The sequence below is a fragment of the Zingiber officinale genome, chromosome 2B (assembly GCF_018446385.1).
Source record: "Zingiber officinale cultivar Zhangliang chromosome 2B, Zo_v1.1, whole genome shotgun sequence".
Lineage (NCBI taxonomy): Eukaryota > Viridiplantae > Streptophyta > Magnoliopsida > Zingiberales > Zingiberaceae > Zingiber > Zingiber officinale.
Window position 1 is genome coordinate 130,315,491 of NC_055989.1, and position 20,518 is coordinate 130,336,008.

At 39.0% G+C, this 20,518-nt stretch overlaps 1 protein-coding gene across 1 annotated transcript; it reads right to left on the reverse strand.

Annotated features, from left to right (window-relative positions):
- Nucleotides 1-18,233: 18,233 nt before the first annotated feature.
- On the reverse strand, nt 18,234-18,992 carry LOC122049545 (cytochrome b561 and DOMON domain-containing protein At3g59070-like). Its single transcript, XM_042610911.1, has one exon. The coding sequence runs from the start codon at nt 18,947-18,949 to the stop codon at nt 18,380-18,382; it is 570 nt and encodes a 189-aa protein (XP_042466845.1). The 5' UTR covers nt 18,950-18,992; the 3' UTR covers nt 18,234-18,379.
- Between the last annotated feature and the right edge of the window lie 1,526 nt (nt 18,993-20,518).

Below are 20,518 nucleotides of genomic sequence, written 5' to 3' on the forward strand. Positions count from 1 at the left end.
AATTCCTTGGGGTTGAATTAATTAATTTAATTTCATTATTAAGTTAATTTTTTAATTGTTTAGATTTATTAAGTTAATTGTTTTGATTATTTAAATTAAGTTAATTGTTTAAATATTTAGATTTATTAAGTTAATTATTTAATTTGTTAAATTAATTATTTAATTAATTTATTAAGTTAATTATTTTAATTAATTTATTAAGTTAATTGTTTTAATTAATTTGATTTATTAAGTTGATTATTTAAATGTTTTAGTTTAAGTTAATTGTTTAATTGTTTTAGTTTAAGTTAATTGTTTTAGATTAAGTTAATTGTTAATTTGTTTTATATTGAACTAAATTTTTATTTACCTAAGTCCATCTCACCCTTTTCTAAATTGTCAATCAGGGAACCTTATAGGTTTTTGTGAGATGGTTAATTTTATCTTCAATTTAGATTATCATCTAAGGATTGATTTACATTTAAGTTAGACTAAGATTTAACAGTTAGTCGATTAAATATTTATTTCAATAATTGACTTCTAGGATGTGGCGAGCACTAGGCCTTCTTGGGTATGAGATCATCCACCACTTCTAGACAAAGCATTTCAAATAAATTAAATATTTAATTTTCTTTCTGAAAATACTAGGTCTAACTAGTCAAGTGTGAATCAAGTCTATGTCCTTATCTACCCTAATCTAAGCATGTATAGTGAAAGCAGTAAACCAACCATCAAACAAATCTATCTAACAATAATCTTTCTATTGGCTTCCCCTAGATCATGGCCTCGATAGGGTCTATCAAGGTAGTGGATTTGATCCTTGGGGATCCAATATTGACCAAGTCCAACTTGATTAACCAAGTTAGACTTGGGGACCCATGCTTGGACTATTCTTCTATTTATTATGTTAACCAGAGATAAGTATGATTTGAACTTGTATTTAGTCTTGTATCCAAGTCCATATCGATTGTATACGAACCTTTGTTTTCCAAGAATCAAATCAAGATTTTTGGAACCCAAGGTGAACCATTCCAATGTTCTCTTTAGTTCTTTGACTTGATCTTTCAGACTGGATTTTCTTTCTCAAGTTGTTGAGCTTGAGTCAAAGTTCCAGTTGGAATGGGTTCGGTCAAGGAGCTTGGGCTAGTCACTTCCTTAAGGACTGTTACCTCCTTTTGGAGTGACTTGACTTGGATATTTGACTTAGTTAATTTGCACATTAACTAGTTAATTAAATTATATAGTTTATCTACTTAAGAAGATCTTACAGCGGTGTTTGGCCCTTCAGAAATGGATACAGATTTGTGGCTTGTTTTGGACTCAGCTTCAGATTCTCTTTCGGTTTAAAACTCATCGAGTTGTTCTCGGGCTGGAAGTGCGAGGAAATTTGTCTGCTCGAGGTCCTCGTCAGAGTCTTCTGATGAAGATTCATCCCACGTTGCTTGAAGTGCCTTCTTCTTCCGTTGCTTCTTTGTTTCCTTCTAATTTGGGCAGTTTACTTTGATGTGCCCCTTCTTGTTGCAGCCATAGCAAGTTACTTCTAACTTGATTTTTGGGCTTGGTTGCATTGTTTTTTATTGGATCTCCTTTTTGGTGAATCCTTTATTCTTCTTGTATAGTCGCCGGACTAGGTTTACAAGTTTGACAACAATCTCATCGTTGTCTTCTGAGTTTGGTTCATCTTCAGATTCGGGTTCAATATCATGCTTGAGCTTTGGTTCCCATGTTTTGCTTGCACCTGCAACTAAAGCAATACCTTTCTCGACTAGAGTATTAGTCTATTCATGTAATTCAAACTCTGAGAATAATTCATTTAATCTAATTGAAGAAAGGTCCTTAGAGACCTTGTAAGCATCTACCATTGATGCCCACAAGGTGTTCCTAGGAAATGCATTTAATGCATACCTAATGACGTGATTTTCCACATGATACTTCATTAGACTTGTGTCCCAGTTCTCGCATAATACTAGTTTTCCAGCGCCGTCGAGTGGGAGTGAGAGGCCAGTTTTGATGATCATCTACATCTCAACTTGCGTCTAGAGGTGGTACTACATTTGGCCCTTCCAGTAGCCAAAATCTTCACCAGAGAAGAGAGGCAGACGTGCAGTGTTGTAGCTTTCTTGGTGGGCCATTATAGAAGTAAATCTCGCACACAAAGGGGAAAAATGAATATCCCAAGACTTGGTCTTGGATTAGTAGTATGGGAGAAAAAATAAAACTAGCAATTCACTAATTTAAAAAAATTAAATATTAATAAAAAAATATTATTATAAATTTTGTTTTAAAAAAAACCCTCTGCTCGATTGGTGGTTTCACCAATTCAGAGCGGCATGACTCTGATATCAATTGTATGATTGTAGACGTGCTAGAGGGGGAGGGCGTGAATAGCACGCGTTGATTTCTTGTTCGTTTCGGAAAACTCAAAGTAATGCAACGGAATAAAGAATGAAAAAAATAAGCAACGCTAACAAGATTTCTTTTACTTGATTCGAAACCTGTAATGACTCCTACTCCAAGGCCCGCGATCGTTGATTGCTTACGTTGGGCAATCACTATAGATCCGAAATTCTTTACAAATATATAAGTACAAGTACTGAACTTAAAACAAATTATACCGACAATAAATGATTATGAATTGGTTCGTCGACTTGTCAAAATAGCAGTTGAGCGTCGTTGAGTCGTTTCGGCGTGGCTCACAGCTTGGAAGATCACTTGTGTAGAAATTGTTGTATTGTAGTGCTGGTCGAGGCTCCTTTTTATAACTTTTTCAGACATGATCTAGATCCACTGATCTTGGGATCAAGTTTGACTCGAATCGGATCAGTCGACCGATCCCCAGGTTCGGTCGACCGATCCCACCTGAATCGGTCAGCCTTCCAATCCCGGTTCTGCTGCTCGAATAGAGTTTCTTCGTTCGATCGATCGATCTCACCGTTCGGTCGACCGATCCTAAGCTCATCTGGTCCGATCAACTCGGTTCGACAACGTCACCGCTTATCATCGGTTCAGTCAACTGATCTCGAGGTTCGGTCAACTGATCCCCTGGTCGAACTCGGTCCACTCGCTGGAACTATGATCATGCTGCTTGGAAATTCGATTGATCGATCCAGACGTTCGGTCGACCGATCCCGGTCGATTGTAACCCTGTACAAAGTCTTAGTCTCCTACAAAACAGAGTTAGCACATAACAGATAATATGTAAATAAATAACTTTGACAGTCTTCGGACTGTTCGGTTCTGATTTCATATTTCCTCCGAAACCCCTAGGTCGAACCGATGCCTACTGTTCCCTCACCGGGAACACGTCCTCACCTACTCATCTCAGGAGAAGTTACTTGTTGTCAGACCGGTCCTCCAGATCCACTGGACTTTCCGCTTAGGGTTACCACCCCCTAAGATCTAGGGTTATCTCCCCCTAAGGTTTTCCATAACCTAGGGTTACCGCCCCCTAGGACCTAGGGTTACCTCCCCTAGGGTTTTCCATAACGTAGCCGTAGTTAGGACTTTCCATCACCTAGGGTTACCACCCCTAGGACCTAGGGTTACCACCCCCTAGGGTTTTCCACCTGCCTAGAATCTACTAGGACTTTTACTTAAGACAACTTAGGACTTTCCTGCAAGCTCAATCAACCTTATTAGACAACAAGACATCTTAACTTTTGAATCCTTTGTCATTATCAAAACACATGTTTGATCGTCTGGTACTTCCTACACCAATAGGTTGGTGGCGAGAGGCTATCGTCAAAGGCAAGACATTGACTATGATGAAACTTTCTCACCTGTGGCCATGCTTAAATCCATTCGGATACTCCTGGCCATATCAGCTCATCATGATTATGAGATATGGTAGATGGATGTGAAAATAGCTTTCTTTAATGGAAATCTTCTAGAGGATGTGTATATGACATTGTTGGTGCAACATCCCTCAGGTCAAGGTTGACCTGGTTAACCAAGCTGAGTCTTGGTTAGGGTTTAGATGTTTGACAATAAGATATTGATTGAAGAAGAGTCAAGTAGGTCAAGGTTGACCGGATACTTGACTGGGAAGTCCTAACTGGGAAGTCAGGCAGAAGGAAAGTCCTGGTGAGTGAAGCCAGGCAGAAGGAAAGTCGTGGTGAGTGAAGCCAGGCAGAAGGAAAACCCTGGTGAGTGAAGCCAGGTGAAAGTCCTAGTGAGTGAAGCTAGGCAAATGGAAAGTCCTAGTGAGTGAAGCTAGGCAGATGGAAAACCCTAGTGAGTGAAGCTAGGTGAAAGTCCTGGTGAGTGAAGCCAGGTAAGAGAAAATCCAGATGGATCAAGGATGATCGGACATCTGGTGTTGGGAAGTCCAAGTAGGTCAAAGGAGTGACCGGATACTTGGCACGAAGATAAAAGTCCAAGTGGGTCAAAGGGATTGACCGGACACTTGGTGGGGAGTCCTAGCAGGTCAAGGGAGTGACTAGATGCTAGGCATGATGTACCAACAGGTTAAGGTTGACCGGATGTTGGTTTGGGAGGTTTGGGACTTGGTTTGGGCAAAAACCAAGTGCTGATCGATCAGTGGATCGATCCAGGCTCTGGATCGATCAGTGGATCGATCCAGACCTGTCCCAGCGAACAGAAAGCCTCTGGATCGATCCCAGCGAACAGAAAGCCTCTGGATCGATCAGTGGATCGATCCAGAGGCCCCAATCGATCAGTGGATCGATTGGGACGCTACTGCTTCGCGCGATAAGCGCTGGATCGATCCGTGGATCGATCCAGGCATTTTTCCGGAGCACAGAGGCGCTCTGGATCGATCTGTGGATCGATCCAAAGCCTCCCCGATCGATTGGGAATAATCAAATCGATCGGGATCCGACCGTTGGCGTCGATAAAGGCCGCAGGCGCTCGATTCCTTCGGCACTTCTTCACCGATTGATTCCAGCTCTCTCGCCAGCTCCTCCACAGCACTCAAAAAGCTCAGATCGCCAGTTCTTGAAGGATCTTGGGAGCTCTCCAAGTCAAGAGGCGGATCAAAGCCAAGAAGAGAAGCTAGGGTTAGGGTTTTGTACTCATTGTAAGCTTGTAGGCTTGTATTTCTTATATCCTTTCCCTCTCTTCTTGTATTGAGTCTTGTAGGGCTTCTCCGCCCTTGGTAATTACCATAAAGGAGAGTTTTCATTAGTGGAGGGTGTGTGTGTTGGTGTGGATCCTTGGATTAGTCACCTCTTGTGAGGTGGATACCAAGTAAACCAACCGTGTTAGCGTTGTGTGTTTTGTTTTTATATTTTCCGCTGCACATCTTTAAAGAAACAAGCAACGCCGAGCGACGAGCACGCGACGAGCTATTCCCCCCCCCCCCCCCCCTCTAGCTACTTTTGGTCCTAACAGACATAACTCGAAGGCTTCACATCTATCAACAAGAATAAAGTATGCAAGCTTCAACAGTCTATTTATGGACTAAAGCAAGCATCTAGGAGTTGAAATATCTATTTTGATGAGGCGATCAAACAGTTTGATTTCTCACAAAATCTAGACGAACCTTGTGTATATCAAAAGGTTAGTGGGAGTGTAGTCATATGTCTAATATTATATGTAGCTCATCAAAATTGATTGGAGGTTATCTTACGAGAGATTTGAAAAATTCCCCTCCAGAAGGCCTTGTGAGAAGGCACTCATCAGTATTTCCGAGGTGGCCGAGGGAACGTCTACCATTCTGTTAAATCTTTGAATATAATCCTTCAATGCTTCCTTCGATTTTTGTTTCAAGGCGAATAAGTTCATGAAGATTTTGTGATACCTCCTACTGTTGGAGAAATGGTGTAGGAATACAATCCTAAATTCCTTGAATGAATGAATCGAGTTTGTCAGGAGCCGGAAGAACCATCTTTGCATAGGTCCTGATAGTGTTGTTAAGAATATTTTACACTTTATCCCTTTTGAGTATCGATGCAGCAATGTCATATGCTCGAACTTGTAGATATGATCTTTCAAATAGGTTGAGCCATTATATTCCCCCTTAGTCGGTGGTCTATAATGGCGAGGTAATGGATCTTCGAGAATCCCCGCACTGAAAAGAGAAATCACCAAAGTTCTTGCTCTATTTTTTGGTGGCAACTATTGCCGAGCGGGGTCACAAGGAGGATTGTTTCTCGCTGATGACTCAGCTGATCAGGCATCTTCAATATTCCCAACCGGAGGATGCCCCGTGCCTCCCGTGTACCTCACCATGGTTGAGCCAGATGGGGATGCTCTAGTTGCATAGCAGGCAAGGCTCCATGGGAGGGGTGATGAGTCGACTCTTGCCATATTGTCACTGGAGGTGGTTCTTGACTCACTTGTTACTGTTGTACTTGATTTACTTAATGTTGTTCTAAGGCATTCTTTACAGCATCTGATACAATCTTTGCTAACTCTGCTTGTGTCAAAGTAATATTGTCGGTGTCTCCCATGAGTCTCGGTTCAGGTGAATAGGATTCCTATAAACGATGTTAATTTGATCTTGCTCTGAAAAACTCAAGGACAACTTCACTGATGCACTTAGCAAGAGAGTTGACACGACTGCAATGATACGTGAAGAAGTAACGATGGAGAGGAAGAAGAAGAAGACACAAGGAGTAGGCCTAGTATTCTAATTTTTGGATCCCCCTTTTATTTTCTTATTACTATCCTTTTATACATTTTTCTTGGACTTTTCATTTTCCTCCTCATTCAATGAGGCTATATTTAATACAATTGAGTTAATGAACTGATGATTGGTACATTAATTACAAAGAATCTTCATTTTGTCTTCCTCTAGCTTTGAATGCAATCTCATTAATGAGATCATCCTAACTGAAGTAAACTGCTAGTTTACTTCCCCTGACGGTTCCTATTTGCCATGCATTTATGTATCTATGATGGGCATTTAATAAGGGTGACATTAAGTGTTTAATAATACAGGCAGCTTAAATGTCCATTGAAGTGTTCCTCCCGAGCGATAACTCGGTAGTTCATACACATGAGCGGTTATGTACTTAAGTGGGAATACTATTTGCCATAACCTATAAAGGGTAACCGAGTGGTAGCTTGAAGAGTAACCTGAGCAGTGACTATACTCGATCGGCAAGGTTCAGGAACCCTAAGGGTGCGCCAGACGAGTGAGTTCCCATTCCCGATCGGCTTGATCATACCTCGAGCGACACATCTTTTCACCAACCTTGACTTTGACTGACATCCCACTTGCCATGTTGACCTTAGACGCCCGTGGCACCATCTACAAACAATCACATCAGTTATATTTTTCAGCATTATCAAAGTTTCATCCTTCTACAAAGCTAATTAATGTTTGTCATTACTAGTCACTTTCATTATCAGTCACTCTTTCTAAAATATTTCATCTTCGGATTAAGCCCTCGTTTTTGGCAGTTGCTATAACTATGCACACTACTGCATAGTGCAGCGGCTGCACATACTGCAGAGATGGCATGATTGCGACGGGCATCACATAGTATGTGTGTCCAAGTCAAGCGATGGAGTGAATGAAGCTGTTGAGAGACTGAACGTGAAAATTTTCACAAGAGAAGGGCATCCAATACCGAGATGGATTTTTTTCATGAACTAATAATGGTTAATTGCTCTTCCAACAACGAGCATGGAGAACAAGATCAACAAAGAATCGCTATAAGTATTCAGAGTTTATTCAGTTGTATTAGTTCTTATTAGATTAGTTCTTATGAGGGCATTGGACTAAGCTAGTACTTGGACTCGGTTGGATCATGGAGTCAACATTATTTTCAAACCAAGTGACTCAGGTATGTCGAGTGGGTGTTCTGAACCTACTCACACTCGGTTAACCGCGTGACTTGAGTCTACCGAGTGGGTACACTAGCTGAGTTGGCATTGATATGAACCTACTCGGACTCGACTTCAACTTGAGGAGTTTGTCTTGACCTGACTTGGGTAGACGAAGCACAGTGGCACTCGGTGTGCTTCGGAGGAGTCAGCCACACACACTCAAACCCACTCAGACTACTCGAAATCTGACTTCTAGAGTTAGCAGTTGACTGGTGCTCCTAAAATCAAGAAAAAATATTTTTCTTAATTGCTTATGTGTTCTTAGTGTGTTCGTTCTATACCATTTTAAATTGAAATGAACTAATTTTTATTACTAGCTTGTCAATTTTGTACTAACTTTGTTGTTATTCAATTCCATTTGGCAAGGATGATATACACTATGACTCGTAGTGATGTGCTATGAAATAAACTGAGGGAGGCTATCAAGGAGATAGTGTATGATCCTGCTTATGGAGTAGAGGACACATTGAGAGCCTTGATAAATTATTCTAGAGACTCGAGTAACAAGATTTTCCTATCCTAGATAATTACCATATTTGGGCTCTAGTTCGAACGCTATTGATACACCTCAATATAGTAGCACACCATATATAGGGGCTCTATGAAAGGCACATCACATATGTGGAGCTGAAAAAGGAGCTACTTCGTCATCTAGTCCATGTAGATGGTTATCAACAACCTGTTGGGGTTGCAAGGTTGCAAACATAGTCCCATATTGGAAACACATGGGAAAGATCATGGGTTTATAAGAGAAAAGATATCTCCATTAGAATGAGGCCTTTTGGGGAGAGCCCAAGAGCAAAACCATGAGGGCTTAGGCCCAAAGTGGGCAATATCATGCTATTGTGGAGATATCTAAATTCTTTTCGATCCAACAATTGGTATCAGAGCCCGGACTGCCAAAAGGTTTAACCACCGACTGTGCACAAGAGCTATGGTCTGATTGAGCCATGTGGGTACAATATTGACCTCGAACAAAGAAAGTGGGGGTCGAGGGGCAGGAAGACCTGGTGGGTCGAGGATCGGACGTGAGAAGCTTATGGTCCTTTGTTTGAGGGGGGGATTGTTGGGGTTGCAAGGTTGCAAACATACTCCCATATTGGAAACACATGGGAAAGATCATGGGTTTATAAGAGAAAAGATATCTCCATTAGAATGAGGCCTTTTGGGGAGAGCCCAAGAGCAAAACCATGAGGGCTTAGGCCCAAAATGGACAATATCATGCTATTGTGGAGATATCTAAATTATTTTCGATCCAACACAACCTCCTCGAGAGGATCTCCATACGATCGAGGAGGATCCGGAGGAGAATTTGACTGGGGATTCTGTAAAGAGTTTTGATGTCAGTGTGCCATATCATTGTACGAGTTGAGCTTAGAAATATGGGATTTTTGTTGATTACTACTATGCTAGTATTTGTCCAAATAGAAGTAGCAATGACCTATCTACTATTGCCCTAGTGTCAGTTCTAATGAGAGTAGTAATGATCTATCTAGTTTCTTAAAGTTATTTCTAATCTTATGTTATGTGTTAACAAACTTGAAAATGTTGTGTTATGTGTTAAAATACTTTTAAAAAATTGTTATGTATTAACATCATATTTATTATAAATGATATGTTCATTTGTTATAAATTTGATGGATTGTATATAATATGATTAATTAATGTTAGTTATATTAGATCATACAAATGATGAGTGAAAATATTCTTATTACTTGATTTTGTAAACCAAATCAGATCAATATTGAATTAATCATGAATTGCATACATATGAATTACACTGAATTACTAAATAATATGTTTATTTATGTTATATTATAGCTATTAAGAATATCATGCTAAGCTCAATAAAGGAGAAAAATTAAATGAGGATAATTATAAAATATGACATCTCAAGATATGAAATGTTCTTAAAGAACAAGAACTTCTTGAGACTATCAATCAAGTTATGGAAGAACCTGTTATTGGTCCAACAAGCACAACACAAACATGATCTTGATGTCTATAAGGCATGGAAGAAGAAAGACTCTACTCCTAATGGTATATTGATTAGTTCTATGGTTGATGACTTAATATATGAGTATGAGCAATTTCCATCAACTCATGCTATCTAGGTTGCCCGTAGAGAGAAATAATGTGGAGTGAGTATAAGCAAGCTTCGACAGCTGACTATTAAGTTTGACAGCTACATGAAGCTTCTGAATGTTATCATAGCCTAACATCTGAGGGAAATGACAAATATGATTTGAGAGCTAAAGACTACTAGTAATGAGTTGACTAATGAATAATAGGTTTAGATAGTAATTCAATCCCTTCCTGATTCTTGGGAAACGATGAAATAGAATCTAACTCACAATAAAAGTATCAAGACTTTCGTTGATATCTCACGCCATGTTTAACTGGAGGTGGAGAGAATTGAATTTGTAAGGATTTTTGGACAAGCTTTTGTAGATGAAGATTTTGTTGGGTTCAAGAATAAGAAAAAATGGTTCAAGAAAGGAAAGGAAAAGAGAAAGGAAACTAGTACTACTGTTGTTGTTGGGTTGGGCCAACCAAAAATAAATTCCAAGGGAAGAAGCATGGACTGAAACTTAAAAGGAAACTAATTTGCTATAACTGTGGCAAGATGGGTTATTTTGCTTGGAAATGTACCAAGTCAAAAAAGATAGATCCATGTTTATCTTCTATTCATGAGCATTATGTTGCTAGTAAGTGTTGTTAACTAATTCTTATCATTTGTGGATTATAGATTCAAGAACAACAAACTATGTAGCTTGTGAACGAGCTACATTTGTGGAGTACCGTCGGGAACCAATTGACAAGAAAGGAGTTGACACTTGCAAACTTAACTTATATGATAGACGTATCTTGTTTCTACATGATGTCTTTTATGCTCTTGAGATTATACAAAATTTAGTTTCTGTTAATCGTCTTAGTGATTTGGCATATTGTATAAACTTTTACAACAGTGTGTGGAACTTTATATTATTCGTATTAACTCTGTGTTAATTGAATATGATATTTTAACTAATGGTTTATGGTTCTTGATGTAGAACCGGATAATGATCGTGAAATTTGATGGCTATTTTTCAAACATTTCTCTTATTAGTGATACTAATGTTAATGATGAACTTAATTTAACATGTTAGATTAGGACATATTGAACAAGAACACATGAATAGATTAGCTAAATGAGGCCTTCTATAATAAACTTGTCTGTGTGAGAGCATTGACTTGCTAGAAAATCAACTAGAAAATTATTTGGTAAGGCTATTAGAGTTGAACATTCATTGCAATTAATTCATTCATAGATTTATAGTCTGATGGATGTGAAGGCTACATATGGAGGTTTTTATTTCATTACATTTATTGATAATTTCACATTTCAGATATATGTATTTGATTTCTCATAAAGCTAAATCATTAAATTGATTCAAACGTTATTTGAATAATGCTGAGAATCAATTTAATCATAAGGTTAAAATCTTACGCAGTAACCATGGGGGTAATATTTGTCTAATCAGTTCAAGATAATATGTAATGATAGAAAGATTATTAGACAATTAATAATTTCGAGAACTCCACAGCAAAATGGGATTACCAAAAGAAGTAATCGAACTCTTCTAGATATGGTTAGGTTTATGATGGCTCCAGTTAACTTGTCAATTTTTCTTTTGGGAAAATGCATTACTAGCAGCAATTTATATACTTAATTGAGTGTCTTCTAAATCTGTTCCATCTACTCCATATAAATGTTGGATAGACAAAAAATTAGATTTGGATAATTTGAGACTTTAGGGTTCAATTGCTTATGTTCATGAAAATACTCACAAATATGAAAAACTATGACTCAGAGGTAAAAAGTGTATCTTTGTAAGATATTCTAATACCTCCAAGGGTTATATTTTTATTGGTGAGCAACAAAATAGATCCATCTCTGAAATGGAGTCGAGAGACATAACTTTTCTTAAAATTGAGTTGCCAACAAAATGTGGCATTATAATAATATTCCACTATTTGAGGAGGAGGATATTTATTAATGAAACATGTATCATAAGGGATGTATGAATCTAATCAACTTAATGAGAGTGATTTGTTCATTAATGAAATGATTTCTCAATAATTTAACTTACTAAGAAGTAGTCGTAAGATGATTTCTCGAAAAAGGTTTGATATTGAGAATGAGACATTAATGATTCTTTCAGTTGTTGATGAAGAACCTCAAACTATTATGGAAGTATTGAGATGCCCAATTAGAGAAAAATGAAAAGTTACAATGTATAAAGAAATAGAGTCTATGAAAAAGAATCAAGTTTGAGAATTGGTTTATCTTCCTCCAAGCCGAAAAGATATTAGGAATAAGTGGATTCTCAAAATTAAGAGGAAAGCGGATGGATCAATTAATTGATATAAAACTCGTCTAGTTGCAAAATGATATACCTAACTATAGGGTATTGATTTTGAAAAGATATTTTCTCCCGTTATGAAATTTGTGTCATTTTAGATATGGTAGCACATTTTGATTTGAAATTACATTGGATGAATGCAAAAATAACTTTCATTAAAGGTAAGTTTGACGAGAAAATTTATATAATACAGCTAGAATGTTACATTGCTGAAAGCCAAGAGACTAAAGTATGCAAACTTTAAAAGTCTATATAAGGTCAAAAACAAGCGTCAATACAATAAAACATAAGATTTAATGAAATTATTTTTCTATGATTTCAAAATGATCAATGAGGATTGATTCTGCTTTGAGATTGTTGATGAATAAATCGCTAGTGAATGGGCGTCGAGATTGACTAAGTCACCATGACCCAGGCGAAGATGGGTCCTAACTATCCTCTATGTTGACTAGGTCCTATGAGCTGCAGGCTGATGGGGTCATCGAAGATGTCTGCGGATCTATAGAAGGGTGTCACCATGCGCTGCAAGGGGAACCTAATCGTTCAAAGAGTCTGTTGGGAGTAGAGGAGCGAGGAGAGGATTAGAATGGAGATCAGGGATGTCCTAGCTCATCCACTCTGACGCTCAAGTCAGTCTCCGACAAGGGAGATGAAGAAGATGAACGGTAGCTGGCCAATAGAAATAAATGCATGAAAATATGTACGTGTACCTTGGCCCGCGGGGGTGAAACTTTCTATAACACTAAGTGGGACTGAACCAGAGTTTCCGGTCAGCAGGGCAATAGCACGGCGCAGTCAGGGTGCACAGCAACGACGACTTAGAGGCCTGAGGTAAAGTGACAGAATGTGTGGGCAGCTGCTGCATAGCAAAAGGAGAGGGAAGACTACGCTGTGAGGTCATCGACGGAGGCAGCATAGGAAGGACGGTGAGACAACAGCATGGGAGACGAGGGAGGCGATGTCACGAAAAGTGTAGCATCGTCGAGATCTGTGCTAAGGGTAATGACAACGACAGGATCTATCCCGGAGGTAGCTTCAGCGACTAGATCTACACCAGAAGCGGCGGTAGCAGTTGGATCTACACCGGAGGTGACAACAACGATTGGATCTGCATCGAAGACAGTGGTTGGATCTGCATCGAAGGCAACGGCTAGATATGCACTTGAAGCAATGGTGATAGCGAGATCTACACCGGAAGTGACGACGATGGCTGGATCTACACCCAAGGCGACGGCGGCAGCAGCAGCTGGATCTGCGCTGGAGGCGGTGGTTGGATCTGCACTAGAGGCGGTGGTTGGATCTGCACTGGAGGTGGCAACAACGACTGGATCTACACTAGAAGCAACGGCTGGATCTATGCTAGAGGCAATAGCAATGACTAGATCTGCACCAAAGGTGACTACAATGATTAGATCTACACCAGAGGAGGTGACTGTGGTAGTTGGATCTACACCGGAGGCGGTGACAAAGGGTGGATCTATGCCAAAAATGATGGCAACGACATGATCTATAGCTCCTCGGCAGCTTGGTCAGTGGTATCCCTTGGAAGATAGTGTTCCAAGGAGAGGTCTCAGGACAGAGAGCCCATAAGAGAGACGTCTGAGGGAGAGAGAGATTGCTGGGAGAGAGAAACATGGGAGGGAGAGAGAGAGTAGTGAAAGAGAGAGAGAGATTGTGAGAGGGAGAGAGAATGTGAGAGGCAGAGTCCTCATACTCTCCTAATACCCCCCCTCCCCCCTCTCCTCTTCTCTGGAAAAAGAAATCCCCCCTTATTTTCCCCTCCACAAAACTCTCAAAATGGGATAGCAACTCAAAATCCTAAAATGTCCTTCCATCCACATGTCTTCCTCTTTCTCTCACATCAAGGATCATTATCTTTATATAAGAAAGGAAAAAAGAAAAGTTTATTATCTTATTATTATATGCTGATGAAATCTAATAATTGGAAGTGACATAAAATTTATTATAGAAATCAAATCTTTACTTTTATTATAATTTAACATAATAGATATGAAAAAAATTAAGGACATTTTAGAACTAATGACAATCAAAAAAATCTTTTGAGTTTGTCTAAAGAAATTTATATCATTAAAATGTTATAACACTTTGATGTGTCATATTGTAATATTGGGCGGTTATCAAGCAAAATGCTGCACATAGTGACAGATGTTAGCAGTTTCTATGACTGCACAGACTACCGCCTAGTGTAGAGACCGCACATAGTGCAGAGACTACACGACCGCTGCGTGCAGCACGTAGTGTGGTTAAGAAAATTGCATCCAAGTGGAGCGGTGAAGTGAACGAAGCAGCTAGGAGATTGAACGTGAAGATTTCCACAAGAGAAGAACATCCAGTACTGAGAGGAATTTGGTTCGTGAACTAAGAAGGTTGTTCGATCTTGTAATTACTCTTCTGACGACAAGTATGAAGAACAAGATTAAGAATCGTTGTAAGTGTTTATAATTTTTGTTGTGTGTTTCATGCATTTGATTAACCACTCATCCCCAAACGTCTCTTGAACTCCTCCCCATGTGGTGTCAAACACCAAACAATCCAAAGCTCTTACACACCCGAGTTCTGAGCGTCAAGCATCATACGATCCCGAAGTACTCTCACGTATTCGAGGGTACCCGAGTGTCGATCACTATATCCTCCTCCATCCTTCAGTCCGATCCATATATCCTAGCTTCTCCGGCTTCCCAACTTTCTCCATCGCGGATTATTATGCATGTATTTCCATCAAATTGACATACTTTAAGACTTCAGTTATGAAGTCCATCTTCTCTTTTTGAACACTTATTTAAGTATCCTGAACAACAACAACAACAACAACCAAGCCTTTTCCCACTAAGTGGGGTCGGCTGTATGAATCCTTTTACGCCATTGAGCTCTATCTCCTATTATATCATCATCTATATTTAAATAAATTTTATCTTGTTTTATTGTTGCTAACCAAGTCTTTTTTGGTCTTCCTCTTCCTCGTTTTATATGCATGTTTATCATAGTTTCACATCGCCTAACTGGAGCATTTATTGGTCGTCTAAGTACATGTCCGTACCATCTTAAACGTGTCTCTCTGAGTTTTTCCTCAATAGATGCAACTCCTACTTTCTCTCTAATGCACTCATTTCTTATTTTGTCCATCCTCGTATGTCCACACATCCACCTTAACATCCTCATCTCTGCAACTCTCATCTTCTGCTCATATGCTCGAGTCATAGCCCAACATTCAGCTCTATATAACATAGTAGGTCTAACTGCGATTTTATAGAACTTACCTTTAAGTTTAAGAGGTACTTTATGGTCACATAAAAACACTTGACGCTCCCCTCCATTTTACCCATCCTGCTTATATTCTATGTAAGATATCTCTTTCAATCCCTCCATCGTTTTACAAAAATGATCCTAAATATTTAAATCTCCCAGTTCCGGGCAACTCATCCTCTCTTATCTTAACAATTGTTTCATTACTTTTAATATTGCTAAACTTAAATTCCATATATTCTGTCTTTAATCTACTAAGCTTAAAACCTTTCCCTTCTAGTGTTTCCCTCCAAGATTCTAGTTTAGCATTTACTCCTTCACGTGTCTCATCTACCAAAATAATATCATCTGCAAACAACATGCACCACGGTACTGTGTCTTGAATGTGCGCAGTGAGTTCGTCCATAATTAGTGTAAAAAGATAGAGACTTAGAGCTGATCCTTGATGTAACCCTATCTTTATTGGAAATGCTTCAGTTACTCCGCCTGAAGTCTTTACTCTGGTCGTTACATCCTCATACATATCCTTAATTAGTTCAATATATGTTACGCTAACACCTCTCTTTTCTAAAATTCTCCATATAATTTCTCTTAGGACTCTACCATAAGCTTTTTCTAAGTCAATGAATACCATGTGTAGATCTTGTTTTTGCTCTCGATATTTTTCAATTAATTGTCTAAGAAGATGTATAGCTTCTATTGTTGACCTTCCAGGCATAAACCCAAATTGATTTTCTATCACTGTGGTCTCCTTCCTTAATCTTTTTTCTATTACTTTTTCCCAAAGTTTCATAGTATGACTCATTAGTTTAATACTCCTATAGTTTGCACAATTTTGTACGTCTCCCTTATTCTTATATAAGGGAACTAGAGTACTTATCATTTTTTTCGTTTTCAATATCATGTTAAATAATTTTGTAAGTCATTCAATACCTTGTTTCCCTAAGCACTTCCATACCTCTATTGGAATATCATCTGGTCCAACGGCTTTTCCATTGTGCATCTCATTTAAAGTTTGTTTTACTTCTGAAGTTTGAATTCTATGATAAAAATTAAAATTTCGATGCTCATTTGACCTAATTAAATTACCCAAGTTAAGTTGGTCTCCTAAACCTTCATTAAAAAGTTGATGAAAATACCTCTTCCACGGCTCTTTTATTTCTCCATCGCTTACTAATACCCTATTACATTCATCTTTAATACATTTTATTTGGCTAAGATCTCTTATTTTCCTTTCTCTTACTTTAGCTATTCTATAAATGTCTCTTTCCCCTTCTTTTGTATCCAATTTTCGATATAACCGTTCAAAAGTTTCATTTTTTGCTTCACTCACTACTTTCTTAGCTTCTTTCTTGGCTATTGTATATATTTTTAAATTTTCTTCGTTATTACAAATGTATAATTCCTTATAAGCTATTCGTTTTTCCTTCACTTTCTCTTGTACTTTCTCATTCCACCACCAAGATTCTTTACATAGTGGTGCATGTCCCTTTGACTCACTGAGTACACTCTTAGCTACTATTTTCAACTTTGATACCATCTTATCCCATGTTGTATTAGAGTTATCGTATATTTCACCTAATGCTTGTACTTCTACCTTCTCTTTAAATATATGTTGCTTCCCATCCTTTAACTTCCACCACTTAATTCTAGGAATTGTATATATTTTCTTTCTATTGATACTATGTTTGAGGCGTATATCCAACACTACTACCCTATGTTGGGTAGTTAAGCTTTCTCGAGGATGACTTTGCAATCTTTACAAATCTTTCTATCCTTCTTCCTAACCATAAGAAAGTCAATTTGCGATTTATTATTCCCACTTTTGAATGTGACTAAGTGTTCTTCTCTTTTCTTAAAAAATGTATTAGCTAATATAAGGTCATATGCTATCGCAAAATCTAATATAGTTTTCCCTTCCTCATTTCTCGTTCCAAACCCATAACTCCCATGTACTCTCTCATATTCCTCATTTTTCACTCCGACATGACCATTTAGATCACCTCCTATTAAAATCCTTTCATTTGGTGGAATATTTTGTAATATTTCATCTAAGTCCTCCCAAAACCTTAATTTGGTAGCTTCATCTAATCCTACTTGTGGTGCATATACGCTAATTATGTTCATAGTTTCTTTCGCCACTATTATCTTAAGAGTTATAATTCTATCTCCTTTACAACTTCATCCTTTAACAAACTATCTACAATAATACCCACTCCATTTCTTGTTTTACTTTTTCCAGTGTACCATAACTTAAAACCCGAGTTCTCTATCATCTTTGCCTTCTCACCTGTCCATTTTGTCTCTTGTACACATAAAATATTAATTTTTCTCCTAATCATCATATCTACTACCTCCATTGATTTACCAGTGAGAGTTCCTATATTCCATGTTCCAAATCTTAGATTATTAGTTTTCCTATCATATTTGTTCTTATCTAACCTATGGTGTGAGAACTCTTGCCTATTTAACACTACACCCAAGTTCTCATGGAGATGTAGCGGTCCTTGCTGAGACGTTACAGTCGGACCCTGTAACGCGAACTCTTGCATATTTATCACTACACCCGAGTTCTGGAGATGTAGCGGTCCTTGCCGAGACGTTACAGTCGGACCCTGCAACGCGTTCCTTCCGGGGAACAACCTAGCATTAGCACAATAGTTTAATGGATTCATTCATGAAATTTTGCCATAGTTTGACGCTGGCTGGCAACCTAACGCAACCCTCCTCCTTTATCCGGGCTTGGGACCGGCCATGACTGGTCATCATGGGCGGAGTTTATTTAAGTATCCTGAAAATATATTTTATTGATGATGATGATGCAGTAGAAGATGATGAGGTAATTCACACATATATATAGTTGCAGAAGCAATGCACAGAGCTTCTGCTCGAGTATAGTAATAATTAACTAGTCGTGCATGGATTTTACTTAATTACTGGAAGTCAATGGATCCCAAGGATTTGATGTTGTCGCCGGCCATGGAGTGTGCCTGCGGAACGTCGTGGGACACTGTGCTGCCTTCCTGCCAGACTTGGTTGAACTCGGTGGCGCCGCCGGCGAGCCTCAGGGTCGCGAAGATGATCATCTCCTTCTTGACGTACTCCGCCGACACGTCGGTCACCGGGAAGCTCAGCGGCGGCTGCGGCAGCATCGAGGGGGCGTAGCTGTCGAGCCGCGTGGGGTAGGCGATCAGGCTGCCGTTGGAGTGGTGGAACGCGACGACGGCCTGCGTGCCGACCATCTTGGTGCTGTTCGGGTTGAGCCCCCACGCGACCCAGCCGGTGGAGCTCTGCGGGGCCTTGAAGGCGACGGAGACCGCGTTCTCGGAGGCGTCGTGGTTGTAGTAGAGGGCGGCGCCCAGGTGCTGGAGGTCGGTGCAGGAGCTGAAAGATCTGCCGCCGGAGAAGGTGTAGCCGGAGCAAGTCTTCGCGTGACAGGGGACGGAGGAGGAGATCACTGCTCCGAGGAAAAGAAGAGAGATGAGCTTGAAAAGGGACGCCATTTTAATTTGGTCCTTCGATTGAATCGGATTGGATTGGATTGGATTGGATGAGAAGAGGATGAATCCATGGAGTTCTTATAGCGCGATCGATCGAGATCTGTTGATTTGTGGGTGGAGTTGTTTTGAAGATGAAGGCGGGTATTTTGAGGCAGTTTCTTTCCCGCCTTTGTTTAACTACCACCTACCTGCTCATCGCCATGCTCACTCTCATGGAGACGGGGCTGCTTTGGTGATCAAACAAGTGCTCAAAGTTGTGGAATTGGTAAGATCAATCGGACAAACAAGCCTCAAAGTATCTAATTATAGTTTTATAATAGTTTATTAGCGAATTTGATTAAGTTTGAGTGATTTTTGACTAAGGATAGTTTTAATCATTTTTTAAAAAAAATATTTTGATACAACAGTATGTCATGAGTAACAATTTTATTTCTAGAGCTGCTACAATAATCTTGGAGAGATATTTTTGAAATAAAAATAAATAAATAAGGGACTATTTTGATATTTTTTTTACTCTATATTTATTCAATTTGAATTTTAAATATCTTTTTACTACTCCAATTTGAACCACTGAATTTCACTTATCTCAAACACTTCAGTATCATTAGTTCCATAACAAAATACAAATAGATAAAATAAATAGTAGCAAATTCAAGAAGAAGGATATTCCACGAACGTCAACCTCACGACTCAAACTCATGCCTAAGGAAATGATTCTGCATCTTGGAAATCACTATGCCTTAGAACTACTCCAATTTGAATAAGTGGCAAAAAGTGAAGTGCTCACCTAGCGTCTCCATCAACTCATCCTAGAATCAATACGGAAGAGGTAAATCTGTCCTAGAACCAACACAAAGAAGGAAAATAAATCATAGTAACTCAAGAGGCAAGTGGATGGAGGTGAGTTATATGGGATTTAAGAATTTATACTCTATCAGCCCCAAGGCTTGACCTTTCGATCTCAAGTAATAAACCTTCATTCACTTATTGCCTCAATTATGCTAGTGGGGCAACTCCAATTAGAATTATTTTAGTAAAATATGATTACGCTCTCCCAAGACTCCCTCATAATCCGTCCACAGGTTATATGAATAAAAATAAATTACAGAATCGGCTTATAGTTGACCACCAAGCTAATAGGTGGGGAAAATGAATTTTTTATCCCATTTTAACAAGTATGCCCCCCCCCCCACCCGCTCGGCGTGGCCAACCCCGAGGCTTGACCTTTCGATCTCAAGTGATAAACCTTCATTCACTTATTGCCTCAATTATGCCCGTGGGGCAACTTCAATTAGAATTATTTTAGTAAAATATAATTACGCTCTCCCAAGGCTCCCTCATAATCCATCCACAGGTTATATGAATAAAAATAAATTACGGAGTCAGCTTATAGCTGACCACCAAGCTAATGGGTGGGAGGAATTTTTTTACCTGAAAATATATGTCTATGAAAAATTAATTTTTTATCCCATTTTAATAAGTATTCCCCCCTCCCCCTCCCGTGGCCATCCCGTGGGGACACTCCAATTTGAACAAGATGCTACTCAAAGTAGTGGAATTTGTAAGCTTAAT